At 37.4% G+C, this 23,030-nt stretch overlaps 1 protein-coding gene across 1 annotated transcript in view; it reads left to right on the top strand.

Moving 5' to 3' along the window:
• Positions 1-23,030, top strand: part of Adgrl4 (adhesion G protein-coupled receptor L4) — an 87,489-nt gene that overhangs the window by 43,127 nt on the left and 21,332 nt on the right. The window contains exons 3-12 of the mRNA XM_005357490.3: positions 8,068-8,217; positions 8,589-8,659; positions 9,806-9,985; positions 10,093-10,276; positions 11,486-11,602; positions 15,908-16,113; positions 17,136-17,312; positions 18,437-18,640; positions 20,323-20,543; positions 20,664-20,730. Of these exons, the coding sequence (XP_005357547.1) occupies positions 8,068-8,217; positions 8,589-8,659; positions 9,806-9,985; positions 10,093-10,276; positions 11,486-11,602; positions 15,908-16,113; positions 17,136-17,312; positions 18,437-18,640; positions 20,323-20,543; positions 20,664-20,730 (1,577 nt within the window). The remainder of the gene's footprint in view (positions 1-8,067; positions 8,218-8,588; positions 8,660-9,805; positions 9,986-10,092; positions 10,277-11,485; positions 11,603-15,907; positions 16,114-17,135; positions 17,313-18,436; positions 18,641-20,322; positions 20,544-20,663; positions 20,731-23,030) is intronic.

The raw sequence follows: 23,030 nt of genomic DNA, 5'->3' as shown, positions 1-23,030 counted from the left end.
TCGAGACCAGCCTGGTCTACAAGAGCTAGTTCCAGGACAGGCTCCAAAACCACAGAGAAACCCTGTCTCGAAAAACCAAAAAAAAAAAAAATTATTATATGCATACATGTTTCTGTAAGTGTCATGTGTTGGTGTGAGTGTAGGTGCCCATGGATGTCAGATGAGGATGCCAGGTCCCTTTGTCAGATGGTACCCATGGATGTCAGATGAGGATGCCAGGTCCCTTTGGAACTTGAGAAACAGATGGCTGATATGGGTACCCTCGGCAAGAACTGTACACACCCTTAACCGCTGAGTCATCTTTCAGACCCAAGAAGCAGCTTTTTTTTTCTACAGTCTACCCACCTAAAGTAAATTTATCTGTAAAGTTTAATTATTATAAAGTTAGACACTGCAAAGTGTAAGGGTATTTACATAATTCATATTTATATACTACTTCTGAAAGATAATTTCTTACCCATCCACTATCTGGAGGTTACTTCCAGATAAGTGATATTTTATTGAACAAGATTTAAATAGAAACTTTGGGGAATTTGTCCACATTACATATCCAGTTTGCAATACTTGGATATAGCAAATATTTTAATTTCCTAGTTCTTGATAACAAAAAAGCCAAATGTCCAAAGCTACCCTCAAAGAACAATACAAAATTCGATGTCAACTTTTTCTGTGACTATGTTGTACAATATTAATAAGGATGTGTTGGAATTAATCAGCACATTAATTTGTCTTAGAAACCACTCATTTAGGCAATATAAAGTGGCTCAATTGCATGGACTTTGACGGGTAACTCAGATCTAGTGAAGCCTCTGCATATGCCTGTTTGCATATTATTTTTGTAGCAGAAGCCCACATGGGATTCAATCCTCATCATTTTCTATATCACCAATAACTGATCTGGAAACACAATTTATTTTAAAGTTTAATGTAAACTTCCCCCAACATTCTGTGACAGGATTCAAATTTAGATCTATAAATGAAAACTTTTATTTTAATAAAAACTCAATTATCTGCTTGTGTGGTAAGTTACCTTCAGAATGTGAACTCTTGACAGGAAGGCACAGATCCTGACTTTTTGATTAATTTTTACTTATTTCCCAATATAGACCTTCACATTTGGGAACTGGATGACTCCATAAATATTTGAGTAACTGAACGATTGACTCAGACCCAATGTGGGCGAAATATTTTCCTTTTACCTAATTTAGATGCTTCATATGCAACTTATGAGCTACTCTCGGTCAATTTTCATGAAATAGTTTAATTTCAGCTATATGCATGCAGATAGATAGATAGATAGATAGATAGATAGATAGATAGATAGATAGATAGATAGATAGATGATAGATAGATAGATAGATAGATGATAGATAATAGATAAATAGATGATTTTGTTTCTGTTATATAAGTACAGCAATGTACACATTTCTGCTTTCTGAGTCTGTATATATAGTTGCATAATAATTGATTTATATAAATAATTAAATAGATGTACATGGGCAAAGTATTAGCTTATGCCCAAGAACAGTGAAAGGTTCTTCTACATGGATACATTTCGCATAAAGAGAGAAGTGTAGACAGACTCACAGTCTTATAGCCAGAAAGCCATTGTTTTCACCTGAGATGTGAGTGGGTGCAGTGTTTGAATGCTGTGCTGTGCTGCTATGTGCTGTATCAAACTCTGCCAGGGTACAAAGTATTTAAAACAATGTTGTTTTTCTCAAGTGCTAACTGGATTTCTCCAGCCTATGTTCCAGCTACTGATTCCCTTAGAATGTCATGTAATAAGTTTCATTGTTAAGAGTTAATTACTGATTGTGTAACTCCGTAAACATGAGTAGAGCAGGGAGGCCTAACAGTTAACACAGTAATTAAAGAAAAATTTAATTGTATTCTAGTTTTCTGTAGCCTCAAGTCTCCAGAAGACATTTATCTTCTCATTGGATCAGGTTTATTTTTTGAGATTCTTCAGTTCAAAGAAGGTCTATTTCACAGACACCAGAGAAAACAGACACACACACTCATACACAAATGCACACACATGTGCATAAACATGCAATGCATGCATATGCACGCACACACATGCACATACACACACAAAGAAGAATGGTTGTCAACAATGTAAGAGACGTGATCATTGTAATTGAAAATCTCTTCTCCCAATCTTCATTTCTACTGAGACGCTGCAGAATGACCCTAAGCCTTAGCTAACTCCCTTGTAACTCTTTTAAGGGGTTTGTAAACACAATAACTGTATCAAAACCCAATCCTCAGTCCCGAGTCCTATTTTTTACCTGTTTCATATGATGGATTATTCAGTGAAAAACTCATTCTCTGGAAAAATGTTATTTCTCACCAATTTTGTTGTCCATAAGGATTATGCTTTTCTGAAAAGCTATTGCGCAGCTCCTTCCATTTTCTCTGCTTCTATTGTAATTTTCATTGTTCACGCTGATAATCCTCAAGGAGTTCATACAGAGTCATAAAACTATCCCCTCTTAGTATTATTATCACCTTTTAATGTAGTGCTTCTGGTCTTTAATTCAGTTAATTCTTAAATGTGACATATTATGCTCATTAAACATCAATATATAGAAACATCATTAAACATCAATAAAAAGAAAACAAAGTTTTCTATCCAGAGCAAGACATGGCTTAAGGAAAATTGACTGTAGTACATATTTAAATGCAGTTCCACACACATAAGGTGATTTTTTTTTTTCAGGCAGGTGTAGGGTGAAAGGACTATTATTGTTTTCTACTTTCCCTTGGAGTCACAGCAAAACAGAACTTCAGATGTTTACCCCTTAAAAGACTAGTTCAAGACCAGTGTTTCACAGGTGGGAAAACTTAAGCACCTAGAAGCCATAATGATTAAAGGCTGAAGAGTAGGGAGTATCCTTCCTTTCTTTCTTTAACCCTCGCCCAGGAGCTTAGCACACATGTGTTTTTATGTTCTACCTAGCTTGGATTGTCCACGTGACTGTAGTGGGGTTTATTTTTTGAAGTTAAACAATATTAAAATTGAATCTTATCTTTGTGGATTAATTCCAATAATTAAGTATTTGCCTTCTACATTCTGTAACACAACATTAGAAAACAACATTATTAATAAGTATTATAAACAACATATGATTAAAATCATCATCTAATCACCCTTTGAAAGAAGATTATAGTAAAAAAAAAAGGCCACTGGATTTGCCAGTCATAGACAAGGAACAAGTATTTTAAATTAAATTAAAATTAAGTATTTTAACTTTTAAATTAAAGCTAGTGGATAATTTGCGGTTGTAAAGGTTGTGCTTCTTTTTGAGTAATACTGAATTTTTAGAACAAAGGCAGGAGCTGCAAATAGCAGGGAAATTGGACCAGTTATTAAACTTTCTCAGTCAGTCTTAGTCAGATATAGCAGCAATTTAGTTTTCATTAGGATGGAGGCCAGTGCTCTTTTTCTCTTAGACAACTTTGCTAATTACCAAGACAAGACAACCTACCAACACGTTCCTCTGCATCCCACTGTATACATACTCTTGGGGTTCTTGCAATTAGCAGCACTGCAAATAGAAACAGAATCACTGATTTGATTGTAACATCAGGTATCAGTTGTAGCCTTGATACCACTGCTACGTGCAATGCATTCCCTCGTGGGTTATGATATATGCACCTCTTCTGCATCAGGCATCTTTGTTTACTGTATTACAGCTACAGTGTAAGAGGGTTAGGATATAAACCTAGCCATCCCCATGCCTGTAACTGTAGGAAAATAGAATCAATGTAGTAGGTTTAAGCCATTTGTGCCTCAGAAGAGACTGCAGGCAATGTTAGCATGGACCTTGCTACAAGATAGAAACCATATTTATTTTTCTATGGCAGCTTCAGCCCATTATGAGATAGGATGTTTCTTTTACAGAGCATTAGGTAGGAGAGGAACACAGAGTGCTGTCCCAAGGACAGTCGAGGTATTACTGAATGCTTAGATGTTTCATTTGGATCATCACTGACCATCACTGTGCTAAGCTTGAGCACCAGTAACACCCAGAACAACAATATCAAATTAAGTAATACAGACTTCTTCCTTGTTTTAAAGGACATTTCCACTTTTGTTAAGATATAGCAAGCACATAAAATAGTAGGTTTGATTATGACATCTTCATCAATGTGTAGAATGTGTTTTTATCATATTAAACCCAATTATATTTTCTTATTTTTGTTCTTTTTTTTTTTGAAGCATCATGGATGAGATTTGCATCGCTATTGCTCTCAACCTTCCCTCTGCTCCTTTCCAACTCCTCTTACATCACCACTCGACTCCCACAAAACTTCATGACCTCCTCATTTTTAGTGGTGATCATTATATGTGTTTGCATTTATATGAATGTTATGCATATACAACATACATATAAATATATACATAAATACATATAAATATATATTTAACAATTTGTGTGTGTGATAGTAAGAGCCCTAGAAACAGAATGGCTGCCAGAATGTTCTCTAGACATTACATAGATGTAAATGTATAAATCAGACTAAAGTTTAAGAAGCATTACTTTGATAGGATAATTAATGTTATTCTGTAAGGTGCAGATACTAAGTATAAAAACTTTGCATGGGCTTAATCTTGAGTGCTAGCATCCCAAGGACACTACTACCATTGCTACCATTCTTAGATCATCATATTTTCATTCAATAAATTCAGGAGCTGAAATGCTTTATTTGGCCCATGATGATGGGAAGGGAGCAATCTGAAGGAACAGCACTGGGAATCCATTAATAAAGCAAGGACTCCGGTAGCCATGGCACCCATGAACTTGGATAACCCTACTTAGGGGCTGCATAGGACCACAGGCATCAACATTCAGTTATGAACAGAAGAAAGGCTCGTGGGCTCCAACCCCTCCTTAGGAAGCTGTTGGCAGCTGAAGGCTATAGAGGGAAGGGGAGTCCTTGTCCTCATGGGTGCAGTGACTGGGGAGTTGCTTCTCAGTGAGTTCCAGGGGATAGCTTTCCTCTTTTCTGTATCTTTTGATATAACATCACTAACCATATACAATAGTGTAATCAGGAAGTAAACAAGATTTTACTTGATTTTACATTTGAACACTAATTAAGAAGATACTTTTTAAAATATTTGCAGATAAAGATGAATTCAGTGAGTTTTCTATCTGCGATAATCACTCTGGAGATAAAAATGTCAATGCAGGATTTAACTACAGGAAAGTCACAGTTCACACCTAATGATAAATTTGCTGCCAAGGTGAGATATAAATATAGATGTATCTTTCAATCTTAAATAATATAAAATACTTACTACACATTTGTGAAGTCTCAATGAGCTACATTCCCATCCCAAGGTTAAACAAACCAAAGATTTAAAAAAAATGATCACAACACAAAATCAAGAACAAAACCAAATGGTAATGAGAGGCTAACTTGTTTTGGGGAAACTATTATGGAGTGAAATAAGAAGATGGGAGGGGGAATAACCAAGCTATGAGCGTGACGAAGCCATGGAAGGATAAACTGGTACACTGCAGCGCTCTGAAATACTGCGTGTGCAGGGCTGTCGCACGTGCAAACCCACAGCAGCAATGGTTGCCTGCCTAAGACCCCTACAAAACTCAGCCAGTTTAAAATTCCACCATGGATTGGGGAGTGCCTCCAGAATTCCGATCCATGTCTGAGGAGATATTGGTAGTTCATGGCTGCTGAAGGAGGAGAAGTCCCTTTTCTTTAGGAGTTTGACCCCTGCTAGGTTTGAGGCCAAGGGATGGCCCACACCCATACAGACATAGCAGCACTAATTGGATTCAGGTGGATAAAATTTGCAAAAAGAATCAAGAATGGGAGAGGGAGAAAAAGGAAAGACAGAAAGAATGAGAGAGAGAGAGAGAGAGAGAGAGAGAGAGAGAGAGAGAGAGAGAGAGAGAGGAGACAGTTGGGGAGAAGTATAATGGAGAATCTCGGTGAGGAGAGGAGTGGGGTGGGTATGACCAAGGTATAGTGTATAAATGTGTGAAATATTTAGAGAATGAATAGAGAGAAAGAGAGAAATCAAACCAACATAGAACCAAACCAGCACAGAAGAGATAGGGGAAGAAGATATAATAGTAAGGTACAATCACCAAGTGTATTTAAACCCACTGTGTGGAAGGATGGAGAGAGCTGAATTTATGGAGGAACTTTTCATTTTGCTCATAGGTTGGTGTTGGATAGGGTTCGTGATAATGCTGCACATTTAAGAAATCAATTCCTACAAAGTCTCTAACATGATAGTCAAAGAATGTGTTAATTGCCCTTCCCGGGAAATAATTTGTTCTCTTTGTGATACTCAGTGGGTCTGCACGCAGCCTTGTTCAGGTTGTTTTCCCACTGGAGTGCAGCGTATGCTTCTGAAACAGTCCTGGGAGAGGAGGGCTCCTTGGTGACATGTATGGTGGCCTGAAACCACTGAACTTAGAAGAACCTGAAAGAGAGATTGTCATGAATTCAAGGGCTGCAGAGTGAGCTCCAGGCCAGCATTGTGAGAACCCTATCTCAACACAAGAGTAAAAGACACTTGATTGACATTGTCTGCACCCTTGCCTCATTCTTTCACACTTCTTTGTCGCTTAGAAAGTGTGGGTAGAGAATGTGGGGGGATGGGTCCTCCATGCAGGAGTCAACATTCCATAGCTTTTTCCGTTTTCAGCTAGTAAGCATTAATATGTGTTTTTGACACATTAATATGACAATTTTTGAACAACATATATACAAGTTAAAAAATGAGGAGGTGTTCCTTTACAGGCTGCACACCCTGGTTTCTAGACAATACACATCACAGATATGTAGAAGTCATCAGAACAAAGATTTTCTAGCCTTTCCCTCTGGTAATGTTCTTTATAATCTAGTATTATCACCTTTCTAGCTAACATAAAGTTCATTAAGAACCTAGCAAGAGGCTTTGTGCTGACTTTCTGTTCCGTGGCTTGAGTCATGTGTTTTCCTGTGCCTTCACTGCGTTTTTAAGTGAAAAAGTTAGGAACAGCTGAATTTGAGACAACAGCCTGATGACATTTTAAATTAGACTTTAATAGCTCCCTTCCTTTTTACACTGGGAAATGGTACCATGCCATCTTGTTATTTTCATATTCGAACCATAAATTAAAATTTCAGGTTCATTCATTAATCTAATAGAAAGTGTTTCTAAGATGCCAGAACTGGCTACACACACACACACACACACACACACACACACACACACACACAACCTTTGCATTAATTTGAGGTAATGATCTAGACTAGTCAGTTCCTTGGAATCATTCCCCAACCTGGCAGTGGATTTATATTGTATTTATAACTTTAAGGCACATTTCATTGCAGTGTGTAAAATTTTAAATTAAGAATATAAATGATGTGAGCCTAAAAACCCAGCACCTTTATTACAGTGTCAATATATAGCTACTGAAAATCTCAGACTTAATTCTGCACAATTTATTTCTTCATCCATACTCAACTATGATTGTATATTAGAATCATCATCCAAATGTAATATGAACAAAAGTAATCAATCATGATAAATCTTAAGAGAGTTGGAGAACATAATGTCCTGGACCCTAGTTTTTGGTTAAATCACACACAGAGATGAAGCTTTGACATGAAAGTGAGCCCATCTTCATCTCCAGATCACTTTAAATGGAGTTATCATCCGTTTAGCCTAAGACTAGCAGGCAAATAATTTTAAGTGCACTTTGAAAAAAATGGGTCTTTATTAAATTAGAATAACTGGTACATCTTAGATGATGGGAATAGATTTGCTGATCTTGTTGACAAATCATGCTACTCAGAAAACAATCTGAGAGTATGGCCCATGAATAACATTTTCAATACTCTGTCAGAATGGATTGGCCAAATCTGAGTTAGGAAATGCATGCAGCCACGTTTGTTCTGTTTCCCCAAACGGTGGGATTTCCCTTGCTTCCCTGTATCAGTTCATAGGAAATCACTAACTGTATGCCACATTGTTATCAGGAAACAAGCAAGTAAAAGAACAGTAATTTAAGAGATTACTTTTTGATGTATTTGCAGATATAGATGAATGCAGTGAGCCGGCTGTCTGCGGTGACCACGCCATATGTGAAAATGTGAACGGAGGATTTAACTGCTTCTGCAGGGAAGGTTATCAGACCTCCACGGGGAAGTCGCCCTTCACACCTAATGACGGCTCTTACTGCCAAGGTGATTTAGAACCTTCCATCTTAAAGTATATAAAATACTTACTACACATTTTGAAGTGTTGAAGAGCTATATTTCCCAGCTCTGTGCCAGGATTCACGAAGACTGGCAAAATAAATTAAGAAAGGCGCATTGTTTCACTTAGTGGGAGGTGGAAGCAGCATGTTTAATGTAGTTCACATTTGTTCCCTCTTCCTTAGACTACGTTCTTCCATCTTCCATGGCACATGATACTTTCTGGAGCTGCGATGGAATCTCAAGTGTTAAAGAACACTTTTAATGTTTAAGTGCACAAAATCATTCAAGTCAGCACGATCCCCTTAGGATACAATGGTTTGTATACTCACTGTGCAATGTGTTTTCTTTTTCAACAGAAAGTGTGAATTCAAATTGCCACTTAGAGCATGCCTGCATTGCTGCAAACATTAATAAAACCTTAAAAAGAGTAAGTAGACACTTTAGGTTGAAATATATTTTACGCTGACATTTTGATCTCAGTGAGAACTACCGAAGTCCTATTTGAAAACATCAACAGCTGAACCCCATGTAGAACTGAAATTCTTTGCATACAGCCATCCAAGTATTATTTACAATGCATCTAGGGTTAATTTGAAACATTCCAAAGCATTGTGGAAGAGTTTATCCTCTTCAAATTGTGTTATTTTTTTCATTACTTGGCATACTGGAAATTATTTTCAACATAAAAAGAAGTTGTTGAGTAAAATGATAAAAACACACATTGGCTCAATCCCAGTCCCACATTCTAAGGAGATTCAGTGAAATGCAACTAGATTTTGCACTTCAAAGTGAACACTTCAAAGACCAAGTAAAGTAGGACATTCATAAAATTGTTGTTCTGTGATTGAATGGGGGAATCAAACTCTGAGGAGAAAACTTTCAGCCAAGGTGTGTTTCCATTTCATCATTTACCAAGGAACGCTTCGGTGGAAAACAATCTGATTCAGGTTATTGAGTCAAAATTTCTAACTTATGATATCAAGACTTATATGAACTAATAGATTTAAATATTGAGTAGGTTCTCTGGCTAGGATATAATTTTATATTATATCTTAGGAAGATATTTTCAAAATTACTTTTTAAATTATCCATTCAAATATGCTCTGTGTGTTTCTGAAGTATAATAAAGCCTTTCCAGTTGCTTGTATGTGTGTTCATATATGTGACTTCCATGTGCACGTGGAAGCCAGATGCTGATGTTGAATGACCTCCTCAATCACTTTTTCCTTAGTTATGGAGTGTCTCTCTCTCTCTCTCTCTCTCTCTCTCTCTCTCTCTCTCTCTCTCTCTCTCTCTCTCTCTCTCTCTCCCTCTCTCCCAGTGATCACAGACTAGACTAGCTAGATAGTTTGCCCCAGGAATCGTCTGTCTCTTCCTGCAAATCACTGGGATTACAGGTCGACTGCCAAAAGCAGTATTTTTAAACAGATTCTGTATATCTGAAGGCTGGTCCTCAAACTTAAATGTCAAATGTTTTCCTCACTGAACCATATTCCCAACCCCATAAATCTTATTCTGAAAATTCTCCCACAGAAATCTGATTCTCTTTTTCTGATCTCTTTTTCCCCCTCAGATTGAACCCATAAAGGAACAGAAGGCTTTACTACAGGAAATCTATAGAAATTCTGAGGGTGAGCTCTCATCCGTGGATATAATCACATACATAGAGGTACTTGCTGAATCATCCCCATTGCTAGGTTACATGAACAGCACCACTTCATCCCAGGATGATCGTATCAATTCAACTCTTATTGTGAGTATGTTTAAATCTGTAGTGTAGCTAATCTTTAGATTGTTTCCTATACTTCTGTTCAGTGTGATATTACAATATTTTTAAAGGCATGTTTTTTCCTTAAATAGGAATTTGTAAAAACCATCAATAATTTTGTTCAAAAGAGCACATTTAAAATTTGGGACCAATTGCCTACAAATCATAGACGACTTCATCTCACAAAACTCTTGCACACTGCTGAGCTTGTCACCTTAGGAATCTCTCAGAACTTCCCAAAGGCCACTCAGTTTGATATGAACGCTACTGATGTGGGTAAGGTGTGAAGGTAAATGGTTCGCTTCAAAGCAGCAGTGTTTACCAAAAAAAGGCAGTAAAGGTGTGGTTCTTTAACTACTACGAAATTTTACACAGTTTTGTCAATGCAGAAATGAATGGCGGTTCATATTATCAGAGCAATATGAATGAAGAGCTACGCTAGGAAAGGCTGACTACATAGATGCTCCCTCTGTCTTACGTTGCCCTGTTTTTTCTGTTCATCAACTGTGTAGCGTGAAAGTTTGCAGAAGATAACATTCCCTTGTCATACTCACCCCATGAGCTCCTGACCTTAAACTATAATATTTACATTAGAAATTATGGGTATAGTATGTTTAAATTTCTCATTGTGGTAACATGTGGCCATTACAATAATAAAGGAGGAGTTTCTGCTTCATGCAGTTTACTGGAAAAAAAAAACTTAAAATTATGTATAAAGTTGCGGATGGTTATAAAATTTTTCTGAAGAAGCAAAGTATGTTTTATTAAGCAATCATTACATGTGTCTGTATTGATGTCTGACTAATATCCCGCTATGCGATAGCATATTGACATAATGATTATCTCATTGATATTCACCAGTTACCTAAACTAAAAGTGAAAATGATAATTAATATGTAGGCACACTATATTTCTATGTTTCTGCATAAAAGAAGTGCTAATGGACCCCAAAAGGGAATTATTACTCAAACATTTAATCCTCCAAATCTTTAGACAGTAAGTTGCATTTAATTACAAATAGTCTAACAGACACATCCAGTTTTGACATTGAGGCAAGACCTTGTCATCTATGAAGTTCACACTTGAGTAAAAATAATCTCAAAAAAATCTTAAGGTTTTAACTAAGTTTGCTATTTCGTATGATGCTGTAGTCGTAGCTTTCCTGGGTGAGTGTAGCCTGTAGACTGTGGGTGGCTAGACAAAAGACAGTGTCTAGGATACTGCTCTAGGAATGATGTGTGGATGCATCTGCAGGTGTAGAGATTTTAGTTTTTATTTTAACCCATTCAAGACTAAACCATGAGTTCAACCATGCAGGAAAAGAAAAATCAAACAAAATATCTGAGTTTTCTCAGTTTTAGATTATGTAGTATATTACCAAAAGTTTAAATGAAGTGGTATTCAATGCAATTGTCTCTACATTTAAAAATTACACAGGTTAAACTAACTTTATAATATTTCTTTTTTCCCACGGTACTATTTCAGCTCTCAAGGTTTTAGTTTTTGATTCAAATCACATGAAGCATGCTCATCCCCACATGGATGTGGACGGAGGCTATGTAAGAATATTCCCAAAGAGAAAAACTCCATACGACTCCACTGGTAGGACTTTAACATCTTATGCATATTCATGTAGTTCTAACAAATACTAATATGCACTTGGCTGTGTCAGGGTTATAATGTAATTTCCTATAGAAATATTTTAAGTTCATATGCAGAATATTCATCTTGAAACTTGAGATTCTGACATGACTATGTGAGGAAAAATTTAACCAATAATATCTTGATTCTTCATCATGAAACCAAATTTGTGGTTTCATGAAGGGACATATTTTTTAAAGTACTCAGTTACAACTTAGGCTTAAACTTCTCTTTGTATTTATCATTCCTTGGCTTTTGTATAGCAAACTCTAAGTCAAATAAAACTTTTAAAAAACTTAAGACAGAATTCTAGTAGCAGGCAGTTTAGTGGTTATCTAATTTAACAATCTCATTTGGTAGATAATGGAACTAAGGTGCAAAGTTAATGGATTTGTCTTCATGTTTATCAGCAAATAGTTTAGAGAATTACAAGAAGAGAAGAAGTTAATAAAGAAATCAATTCAACAAGCTTTTCCTTGTCACCTAACAGGAGTCAAGCACGTGGTAACTGTTTTAATGTATGTTACCAATCATCGCATCTTGGAGTAATATGCCCAGAAAATTCTCCCTATCATGCATGTTCTGCTGTGGTTTTTCTCTCATAGGTGAAGACAGTTGTGAGGGTAAACATGAATTGGAACCTTTTCACAAGGAATGGGTGGATAATCATAAATATAGATGAAAACTCTAAATACATACAGACACCGCTTTATGAACAGCTAGAATTTATTTTAATGACCATCCTAAAAGCTAACCCCATGATATTATTATTCTCAATTTTGCTTCATTTCATTTTGTTTTCTACTGCTTAGTAATTTTTTTCTCTATTCTTTATCCTCACCATTATTTATTTTCTGATCAAAGTGAGAAACACATAGTTACAAAACAAATGAAAAATAACCAAGATGTATTGCCACTGAACCCTTTGCTCATGTGCTACTAAACCATACTGTAATCAACAAAGCATACATATAATATTTATGAACGTATCCACAGAACCTGGGAAACAATTGAAATTTGAAAGACAATTTGAATAGTGTTTAGAAGTTGTAGAAAATGCATTGAAAATATCTATTATGGTGACAAATGTTGAAACTGTCACAGAATTAAAATCTCAGAGCAATGCTGGCTGATTGTATGGTAGATTTGTTATGTTTAATGGTGGCACACACAAATGGACAGTTGAAAGAGATGATAATATCAGATCTCAATACAGCAGAATGATAAAACGTCTTTTCCTCAAGGTTGAATCTTAAAAGAAAGGGCGAATGTGCAAACTGATCTCACCTTCCAGTAACATCTGCGTGAGATTTTGCTTGTAAAATTCATTAGGAAAGACACACGATGCTGTCGATAGGAATGCAGAGGGATCGTCGGCACAGATGACTTTATACTGTTTTGTGAGCTAAATTCAGAACTGTGGTAGGTTTGTGGTAGGGTGACAAGACAAGGCTCAGTACTCTGAACCATAGCTTTGCGATAAAGGCATAATGGACTCTACTAAGGAATTCTACCTATTTTCTTAGAAGTATTTGTAAAATTGGGATAATAATCAGATGCCCAAACAAACTCCTGAAAAATGTCCTGCTGAGATAATTTAGAATACTCAAAAAAAAAAAAACAAACAGAGCATGAAGCCATTTGGGACAAGGGTCTCTAAGAAGTTCACAGTATGGTGTATATTGGAAACTTATTCTTGAAATTTAACATTCAGAAAAATCTTAACTTTTTCACCCAGATGGTTTACTAGTAATCTAGGTTGCAAAGCATGATTGCATTGCTGGGGTAAAATTGACTGCTAGTATTCCAACAGGAAAAAGAAAGAAAGAGGGAAAGTAGCTACTAACAAGTGCATATATATACATATATATGTGTGTGTATGTATAGATATATATTTTATACTACTAGCAATAGCTATTAACAAGTGAATATATATATCTTAAAATGATATCTTCAGAACTTTAACACAGTCATTTGTGCTAAATGAATACACATTTGTTCTAGACATTGAATGAAATACTGTTTTTTGTTCTTAGAAAAAAAGATATGCTAATGCTAACAGAATATAGAAAGAGTACATGATAAAAAAAAAAGCAAAAACATCATAAGCAAAAAAATGAGAGCAGATGGAATTCAGTATGAAATGATATAGTCTTTTTTCAAATAGTCCACATCTGCAATTCCTTTTGTTGGTGAGTGAGCCTTATTTTTTAGTAGAAAGTACAGATTTGTTTCATTAGTTACAGAATATCTGCCAGGGAAACTTCCAAGAGGCAAGGTTTATTTGACTTACAGTTTGGGAGGGTCCGTTCTGAGTCAGCCCGTCCTGGGGGCAAGGGAGGGAGTAGGGCATGGAAGGGTTCATGGCAGAGAAGCAGAGTAGATGGAAAATTTCATACATCCCAAAGACCATGAAGTAGAGAAAGCAGGGTGGAACTGGGAGTAACAGTAACCTTTAAAGCTCCAGGCCTAGCGAGCTACTTCTTCCAAGGCAGAGAGCATCTCCTAAATGCTCTCTAGCAGTCAAGATACCCCCACCAGGGCCGGGCGATGGTGGCGCATGCCTTTAATCCCAGCACTCGGGAGGCAGAGGCAGGCGGATCTCTGTGAGTTCGAGACAAGCCTCGTCTACAGAGCTAGTTCCAAGACAGGCTCCAAAGCCACAGAGAAACCCTGTCTCGAAAAAAAAAAAAAGATACCCCCACCAGCTAGAGACCAAGCACAATTGATTAGGGAACATTTCACACTCAAGCTTACAACTGATAAGGAAGCTCAACGTCAATTAATTGTAAAAACAACAAGAAACTGGAAAGGTTAAAAATGCCCGGAAAAAGCTGCAAGGATATTCATTAAGGACATGGGACATGCCATGAGGATTTAGGGGATTTCTATGACACCCCTTATCCAAAATCACAAACTGATGGTTTTGAAATATGATTTTAGATATCAGTAATTAATAAAAAATAGTTTAATGATGTTTTTTAACTAGATTTTCATGTGAATTGGGACCACTTCTCACTATGACCCCTAGGAAGTAACCATCCCTCTAAGTGGACTTCATGCTTCCTGAAATTTTCAGTTCTTCCTCCAAGCCTTGGTCAACCGACAGAAAACATTAGCATCATACTCGTTTCCAAGAGTCTTGCTATCACTAGCCCAAATACATCAGATGGCTCTGGGTAGGATGCTGTGATACTGGCCAAAAGTAACTGGGATGAGAAAAGAGTTGATTTGACTGACAGATTGTAGTCCATCATGAAGAGCAGCCAAGAGAAAACCTGGTGACAATAGCAAAGCAGAAACCATGGAGGAACTCTGCCTATTGGCCCCTTCTCAGGCTTCTGTGTAGCTGCCTTCCTCATACAGCCCAGACATAACCCACCGGTGACAGCACCGCCCACCATGGGATGGTCCATCCTGCATTAATTAGCATTCAAGAAAATGCCTCAAAGACATGCTCATGGGTGAATCTAGTCAAAGCATTTCATCAGCTGAGGTTCCCTCTTCCGCAGGCGTTGACAAGAAAGTTTGATCGCCACGTGGATTAATACCTATATGTTTCATGGATAGATGTCTTTCAAGCTAGCTAGTAGGTCAAAGAAAGACCATGTGATGTCTCTAGTTAAAGAAGGCCTTGTAATAATTAAAATGAACAGTAATGTAATTTGGAAGCTAGACCTCCCATGACTATGTGGAAGGAATGCCACTTTTCAGTGTGGTGTGGAGGAACCCAGTTCTGTGAGCACAGTGCTTTCTCAATACAGTATCAGTGCTCATGTTTGTGATTCTTCAGCAGTGGGTTGTATTCTGGTACTGCATTTCAACAGTGCTAAGGAGTCTGACTCCACAGAACTGAAGTGTTCGACATTAAGAGGCAGCAGGGCTGACCTCAGAGGCATGTCACAGCTTAACCAGTTCTCAACCCTCTTTAGTCCAATTCATTTGTAGAAGAATTAAAGCTTGCTTCTTTGGGGGTGAATATGTCTCAAATTCTGGTTCTCTCTTAGAATCAGGCTCTCAATTCATCTAGAAATACTTTTCGTCCAACCAAAGTTTGTGAAAAGGTGATGCCGTAAGAGTTCAGAGGTCAAATGTAAGACATGAATGTAATCTGATAATGCATACACAGATGTTGGACTTCATATTCCAGTCAGGGTTTTCATGATTTCTGTGGAGTACACCTGTCATCTACTCGGTCTCTGTGTGTTAAGAGCTTTAACGCACTTTGATTTGTGAGCCCACCGACTACATTTATTTGATTGGCAGGCAGTGTCGTAGTTGCATTCCTGTGCTATAAGAATGTTGGCCCCTTGCTTTCCCCATCTGATGACTTCTTCCCGGACTCTCAAGATGATGATAATTCTGAAGAAAAGGAAAAAGTCATTTCTTCAGTGATTTCTGCCTCAATTAGCTCAAATCCACCCACACTGTATGAACTCGAGAAAATTACATTCACACTAAGTCATGGAAAGGTAAGTTTTCTGGAGTTAGTTAAGACGGTTGTGCATTCAGTGAATTGGAATAAGCGTTGGCGGCATTACTTTAATTATATGTAAGTTACAGAGAGAAAGCATATTGAAAATTAAACAAAGCAGATAACATAGTTTTTGATGCTTCTATTCATGTTTTCCTGTTCAGTGTTTGTGCTCTAGCACTACAACTCCAACACTCAACTAGTGTTTCTTAAAGAAGAATTTTGCATTCATAGTTCTTCTCAAAACTTCTTGTCAATGCCAATGAGTCATGTGTTTAATATTCTAAGATGAAGCTATCCTTTTGTTTTGTTTTAAGTACATTATTAATTTTGGCAGTTTCTAAGCCCATAGCTTTAAGGATGTAACAATGTTATTTAAGAGCTTGTGAAATGGTTCAATGAACAAAGCTTGGCAACCCTGAATTTATCCTTCAGAACCATATGGACATCAGAGAAGGAAAAAACAGCCCTTGTAAGTTGTCTTCTAATTTCTGCATGGTTAACATGCTCTGTCATGTTAACACACACACACACACACACACACACACACACACGATGTACCCACACAACTAGACATCATGAACTAGGAAAAGTCTCTTCGATTTTCCCATCACATTTTCTTCTTTCCCATTTGCTTTTCTTACTTCATAATTTTTTTATTTACAAGTAGAATGTAAGATCAACAGTAAACACACAGTGTTTTGGTCAATATTGTCTTTTTTAGCATATAATTGACAAATGTTCAATAAAAAGTAAGCATTTGCTGAATAAAAACATAATTTTTGTATGAAATATACATGATGTCACTTATTAAAAATTATCACTCTACAAAATTGGAAAAAATACGTAACATTGCTGCAATATAAATTTCAAATCTATTACAAAAGAACAGGTGTCATGTATCAGCATTGATCCTGTGTTTACATGTTAAGCATGGTGCTAATTCTATCAGTGATGTTTTAAATACAATGAAAGCTGGGCTGACAGATATTGTCTCATGGGTGGATGTCTATTTTTCAGGTGTCAGATAAGTACAGGACACAGTGTGCCTTTTGGAAGTACTCGGCCAATGACATGAGGAATGGCAGCTGGTCTTCTGAGGGCTGTGAACGGACATACTCAAATGACACCCACACCTCATGCCGCTGTAGTCACCTGACACACTTTGCGATTCTGATGTCTTCCAGTACCTCCATTGTAAGCCACGTTTCAGCTGTGTGTTCACAAAGCTGCTCATCATCCTTCATTGTCCTTACTCTTTTTCTTCCTACCTCACATCATCAAAAAGAATGATCCTTTTATATTTTAGTGGGAGCCAACTGTAGGTTTACTGGAATTGAAAACCTTGGGTTTTTATTTTCTTTTAGTTTGGTTTTGTCTTTGTTTCTTTCCTTCTCTTCTAGGATATGCATAATAAGGAATTTTCAGTTTATTTCCTATCAAGGACTTGTCTGGTCCATAACATCTATTATGTTGCTTGTTAAAGGTAATATCTTTCCGTTGCTCTGGATCTTGCATATTTCTATAGTTACCCACATTTTAGTGACATGGTATCTAGACACCTTTCCCTTGATAATGGGGTCATTTTGATACCTGATAAAAATTTGGCACTTTTTTATTCAATATATCTTTAAGAACATAAAACCACAAAGTTTTTCAAACATAAAAAATTAAGGTAAATATATTTGTAATACGTATTTTTCATCGGGTCATTGATTTGCTTCCATTAATACTTATAATCCATGAAGTTTATTAAGTGTCAAAATACATTTGTTTAAAGTAGTGTCAATTATAAAGATGAAATTTCCAGAGTGTTAAGGAGGAAAAACTTCTAATCTTCATGTAAAAATTAACCACTCATTTCCGTTCCAGTGCCAAATGCACTATTTTGATCTCTAACTTATTCCGTTTCTCTTTTACCTTTGTTTAATGTGTTTTAGATGAATCACCTCATAGACATAAGCCTTGGACTTACCACTGATAAATCTGCTTTAATTAACCATTTTCCCATTACAATGATGAATTACCTTTCCAATATCATGCAACTGATGGCGATAACATTATTCAGGCATGTACTAATATATACTATGCTTAGAGGAAAAGAAATCACTAATTATAGCACTGTTAGCCCGCTACATGATTTATATCGGAGTTCTCTGGATACCAAGTGCAAGTTTTTCTCATCTAAATGTACGTTTTTATTTTTTTACATTTTATGAGCATTTTGATTAATGCTTCCCTGAGAAGTTCATTAGGAATTGTGGTCCCTTTGTTGAGTCACTCAGTCTTCCTCTTAACAGCTCTTTATTATTTGCCCGTAGGGGATTAAAGATTATAACATCCTGACAAGGATCACTCAGCTCGGGATCATCATCTCATTGGTTTGTCTCGCCATGTGCATTTTCACCTTCTGGTTCTTCAGCGAGATTCAAAGCACCAGAACCACAATTCACAAGAACCTCTGCTGCAGCCTCTTCCTGGCAGAACTGGTTTTCCTTGTGGGGATCAACATCAACACAAACAAGGTATGCAACCTGCCCCCCCATGCTTTCTTCTCATTTTCTCTAGTGCTATCTAACTAACAAGTCACACAGACATGAACTGTAACAAAGGTCTTAGAGCGTCAGACATGCCAGATAATTGCTTAGCTTTTCTAGGTTTTTATAATGCTAATATATCTAAACAACATACTCATAAAATTTATTAAATGAAAAAAATCCTTCACTATGTGAATTATTGGGAAAACCAAAATTTTATACCACAAAAACACCTTGTTTTTTATGGACAATAAGCAAGGATTAAATAAAAATGGAAACAAAGTTTGTTTTAGGATTGAGAGTAAGCACAAAACAGCTGGAGTGAACTGGGTCCTCACCAAAGACTTCCGTATTTCATCAACCAGATTCTGCACAGAAGCAGGGCCTAGAGTGGAGTTAGACATGTAACACATTTGTTAAAAGCTGTACTCATGAAAGAAAATCGGAGTTTCAGACTGGCAGAGCTGGCAGACAAGGTCTGACTTTAAGTGGAAGAAAAAAGGGAGAACAGTGCACTTCAAAGACATCATGGTTGCCATGGAGTCCTTTGAGGAATCGTTTACTGATCACAAGAACCCTTCTTGGTCTCTAAGCAACTAGGATGTCTGTAACCAGGGGGATGGCAGTAGCCCCAGCCCTATTTTGGGGTGTGAATAACACTGAAGTTCACACCACAGCACCAGCCAGAATTATACTGCTTTAACTTTTTTATTTTTATTTACTTTATGATTGCTTTACTACATGAATGTATATATACCAATTGCATGCCTTGTGCCCAAGGAATTCAGAAAATGCTATTGGATCCCTTGGAATTGTAGTTACAGATGGTTGTGAGCCACCTTGGGCGCTGGCAACCATACATTGTAGGCTGCAAGACCCAGTGTTTTATTTTTCTTTCTTTCTTTGTTTGTTTCTTAACAATCTTATTTTACATAGCAATCCCGGTTCCCTCTCCCTCCCATACTCTTGCTCCTTTCACCTTCTCCCCACTACTCCCATTGATTCTTCAGCAAAGCTAAGATCTCCCATGGGGAGTCAACAAAGTCTGTCACATCACTTCCAGACAGGACCAAGGCCCTCCCCCTGCATCTAGGCTGAGCAAGGTATACCTCCACAGGGAATAGACTCCAAAGAGCCAGTTCATGCACTACGGATAAATACTGGTTCCACTGCTAATGACTCACAAACTGCCCAAGCCACACAACTGTTACCCACGTTCAGAGAGCATGGATGGATCTTATGCAGGTTCCCCAGCTGTCAGCCCAGAATCAGTGAGTTCCCATTTGCATGGGATCAGCTGTTTCTTTGGACTTCATTAAAATGGAAAGGAGAATTATCTCCAGACAGACATCAGTTTAAACCATCACATGGCCACCGAAAAACAGTTTAGATGTGAAGGTTCCCCAATTTATCCTAGAACATCAATGCACAACAATGACAAATCTCTGGACAAGTCAATAGCTAATCCCAGGTCTGTTGACACTTCCATTGATGAAGTGCAGTGCTTCTAGATCGGTGACAAGTAGCACATCTTAGAAGCAGGACTGGGGAGACAGGAATATTTTAGTGTGATCAGTCATGAGGTAAAGTGGCACATTCATGAAGAAAGTTGAGATGCTGTGATAATTCGGAGGGAAATGTTGCTCACAGTTCCTTCTGTCACATTCCAGCTGGTCTGCTCTATCATCGCCGGCCTGCTTCATTACTTCTTCCTAGCTGCCTTCGCCTGGATGTGCATCGAAGGCATACACCTGTATCTTATCGTTGTGGGGCTCATCTACAACAAAGGGTTTCTGCACAAGAACTTTTATATCTTCGGCTATCTCAGCCCAGCTGTAGTTGTTGGATTCTCAGCGTCCTTAGGATACAAGTATTATGGTACCACCAAAGTGTAAGTAAAATGGACTGTGAGCATTTGAAAGACACTCTTGGGTACTCGGCCTATCTTTGAGAATGTTGTTTTGCTGTAGTCCGTGCAACATGTTCACTGATTTTATCTCTCACTTTTCAGATGCTGGCTGAGCACTGAGAACAACTTTATCTGGAGCTTCATAGGACCAGCGTGTCTAATCATTCTTGTATGTATATAACAGCTGCTATTAGAACTCAGGGGTCAGCTATGGAAGAGAAGAAACTTCCAAAATCAGAAATTCTGCTTTGTAAAAACTGATCATGAACATTTGGGCCTGTCATTTGGTACCATTTAACATATTGAATTAGGGTGGAGAAAAATACATAACTTATAAGCGAAAAGCAATTTCTATTCATTTACTTTCTTGGGGAAGGATAGGATTTCGCAGAGTGTAAAATAAGGATGGCAGATGTATCGTCTGTCTTCTCGGGAGTGTCTCTGCTTCCTGAAACACTGAAAGTGTGCCAACCACTTGATAATCTAGCATTTCAAATGTTTACGTTATTTAATCTTTTATCGATGATCGGTCATCTTTGAAAATTAGACCGTCATCTTTAGAGTTTTGCCATCTTTATGTACCCTGTCATCACAAAGTGATTTAAAACTAAATTGCAACATCAGAGACAAGAAACCACTACTTCTCACAAGCCGACAAGTCAACTATCGATAGTCCTATTTCAACAAGGAAGAAGGCCTTTTAATTCTCATTGAAAGTGGTTTCAAACCTACAAATTTGGCAGGTATTATATGTTCCATTCTGAATAAAGACATTTTTATATGTCTCGCGAGCCCTTCTGAGTGCTGAAAGTTTGCGGTAGCCATTCTGAATATAATAGTCTGTCAATGAGTCAGGGAGGTCTGACAAGATGCAAGAACAGGAGGAATTGTTAGAGCAACAGCTGTGACAATATTTTGGACAACTTTGTCCCATACGATTTGGCCATAAACTACCCTCTGTTTTCCTTTTTCTCTCCTTTCTCCTGAATCTTTTATGGTCGTGAGGGAATTGCTAAGTAGAAATGGCTTCATATACAAGCTCACCTTGCTAGTGATATGGGTAAAAATCAAGTATATTAAAAATTATGCTTCTTTCTGACCATGGATAATTGTTTATTATTCTCAGAATTAATCAAGCAAATATTTTTAAACAACTGTCTCTATATCTACCTCAGTTATTTGATCTAATATAATTTATTGCAGCTCCAGCATTATAGTCCATGTCATAATACAGATCAAGTGGTTTCCTATTCCTACAGCGTCATTGGTGGTTTTTATATGAGTATTTTGTGTGAAGACTTTTTACGTGTTCTATTCTACTAATATCTTCTCAACAAAGCGAGTGAATGTTTGGTAAACAATAATTCTCCATGCTTAGAAGAAACATGGAAATTTAGGAATTATGCTGAAAGCAGGAAGAAAGAGCAAGATGGGGTAGTATTTTTCTCTGAAGTCATGTTTTAAAGCTACTTATAAATGGAGAGAGATTCCTCAGAGTGGATTACTCAGACTCTGCATGGACGATCTAAAACTGAATTCTGAAAACTTTCCAAAGTGTAAATAAATGCCATCACCATGTTCTAGTTTGGAGTGAGCAGATTGGTTCACCTCTTTGCAGTCCTAACAAGCTGATCTTTCCCAGATTAACCAGAAGGTGGGGTTCTTCAGAAACAAAACATTCTAGTTATTGTGTCTTATGAAATGTCCCAGAGCACTAATTACTACATCAAAGTGAATTAGTTAATTCTGGTCATCCTGACTCTGCAGCCACACTTGCATATCTTGATAGTGCAATGATATAACATAGTTCCACTGAAATGTTTCCTCCTGCCACAGAATAGTTTCTTGCTCAATGGTAAATTCAAAGAAACTGTGTAGCAGTCAAATTTTTTTTGTAGACACTAGGGCAGCAAATGTCTCAATATAGATAGTTCACAGCTAAAAGTCCTTGGCCACAATGGAGTGCATGTTTCTAGAACATTTTGTTTTTACTACCAGTGTTAAGGAAAGATGGTGGTCACCCAAGAAGAGTAGGGCATGGTGAACACACTTTTATGAGCTCACTGTCTCATAGTTGGAAAACATATGTGAACACAGAAACCACCACCCACTTCTGATTAGGGTTTCCTGTGGTCTTCATGCTTCCTAGAGTGCAAAATAGGAGAGAAGGAAATGAGTTATCATGCAGTATTTCTAAAAACGAAAAAAGGGGGAACACACGGAAACGTCAGCTCTTCTACAGACAGAGAGTTACATCTAGGCAAACTGGTGCATTGCTCTAATCTTACTATTTGAGACATGATTAGAGGAATATCAGGGCCCCATAGGCATCCTCAGTTACAGAGCAGTTTCAGATCAGCCTGGACTAAAGAAGAAGGTCCTGTCTCAAAATAGAACAAGACAAAAGAGAAAGGAGAAAAGGAAGGAAGGAAGGAAGGGAGGGAGGGAGGAAGGGGAAGGGAAGGAAGG

This window comes from Microtus ochrogaster, chromosome 21 (assembly GCF_000317375.1).
Source record: "Microtus ochrogaster isolate Prairie Vole_2 chromosome 21, MicOch1.0, whole genome shotgun sequence".
In the NCBI taxonomy this organism is placed as follows: domain Eukaryota; kingdom Metazoa; phylum Chordata; class Mammalia; order Rodentia; family Cricetidae; genus Microtus; species Microtus ochrogaster.
This window is presented reverse-complemented; position numbering and strand designations above follow the sequence as displayed.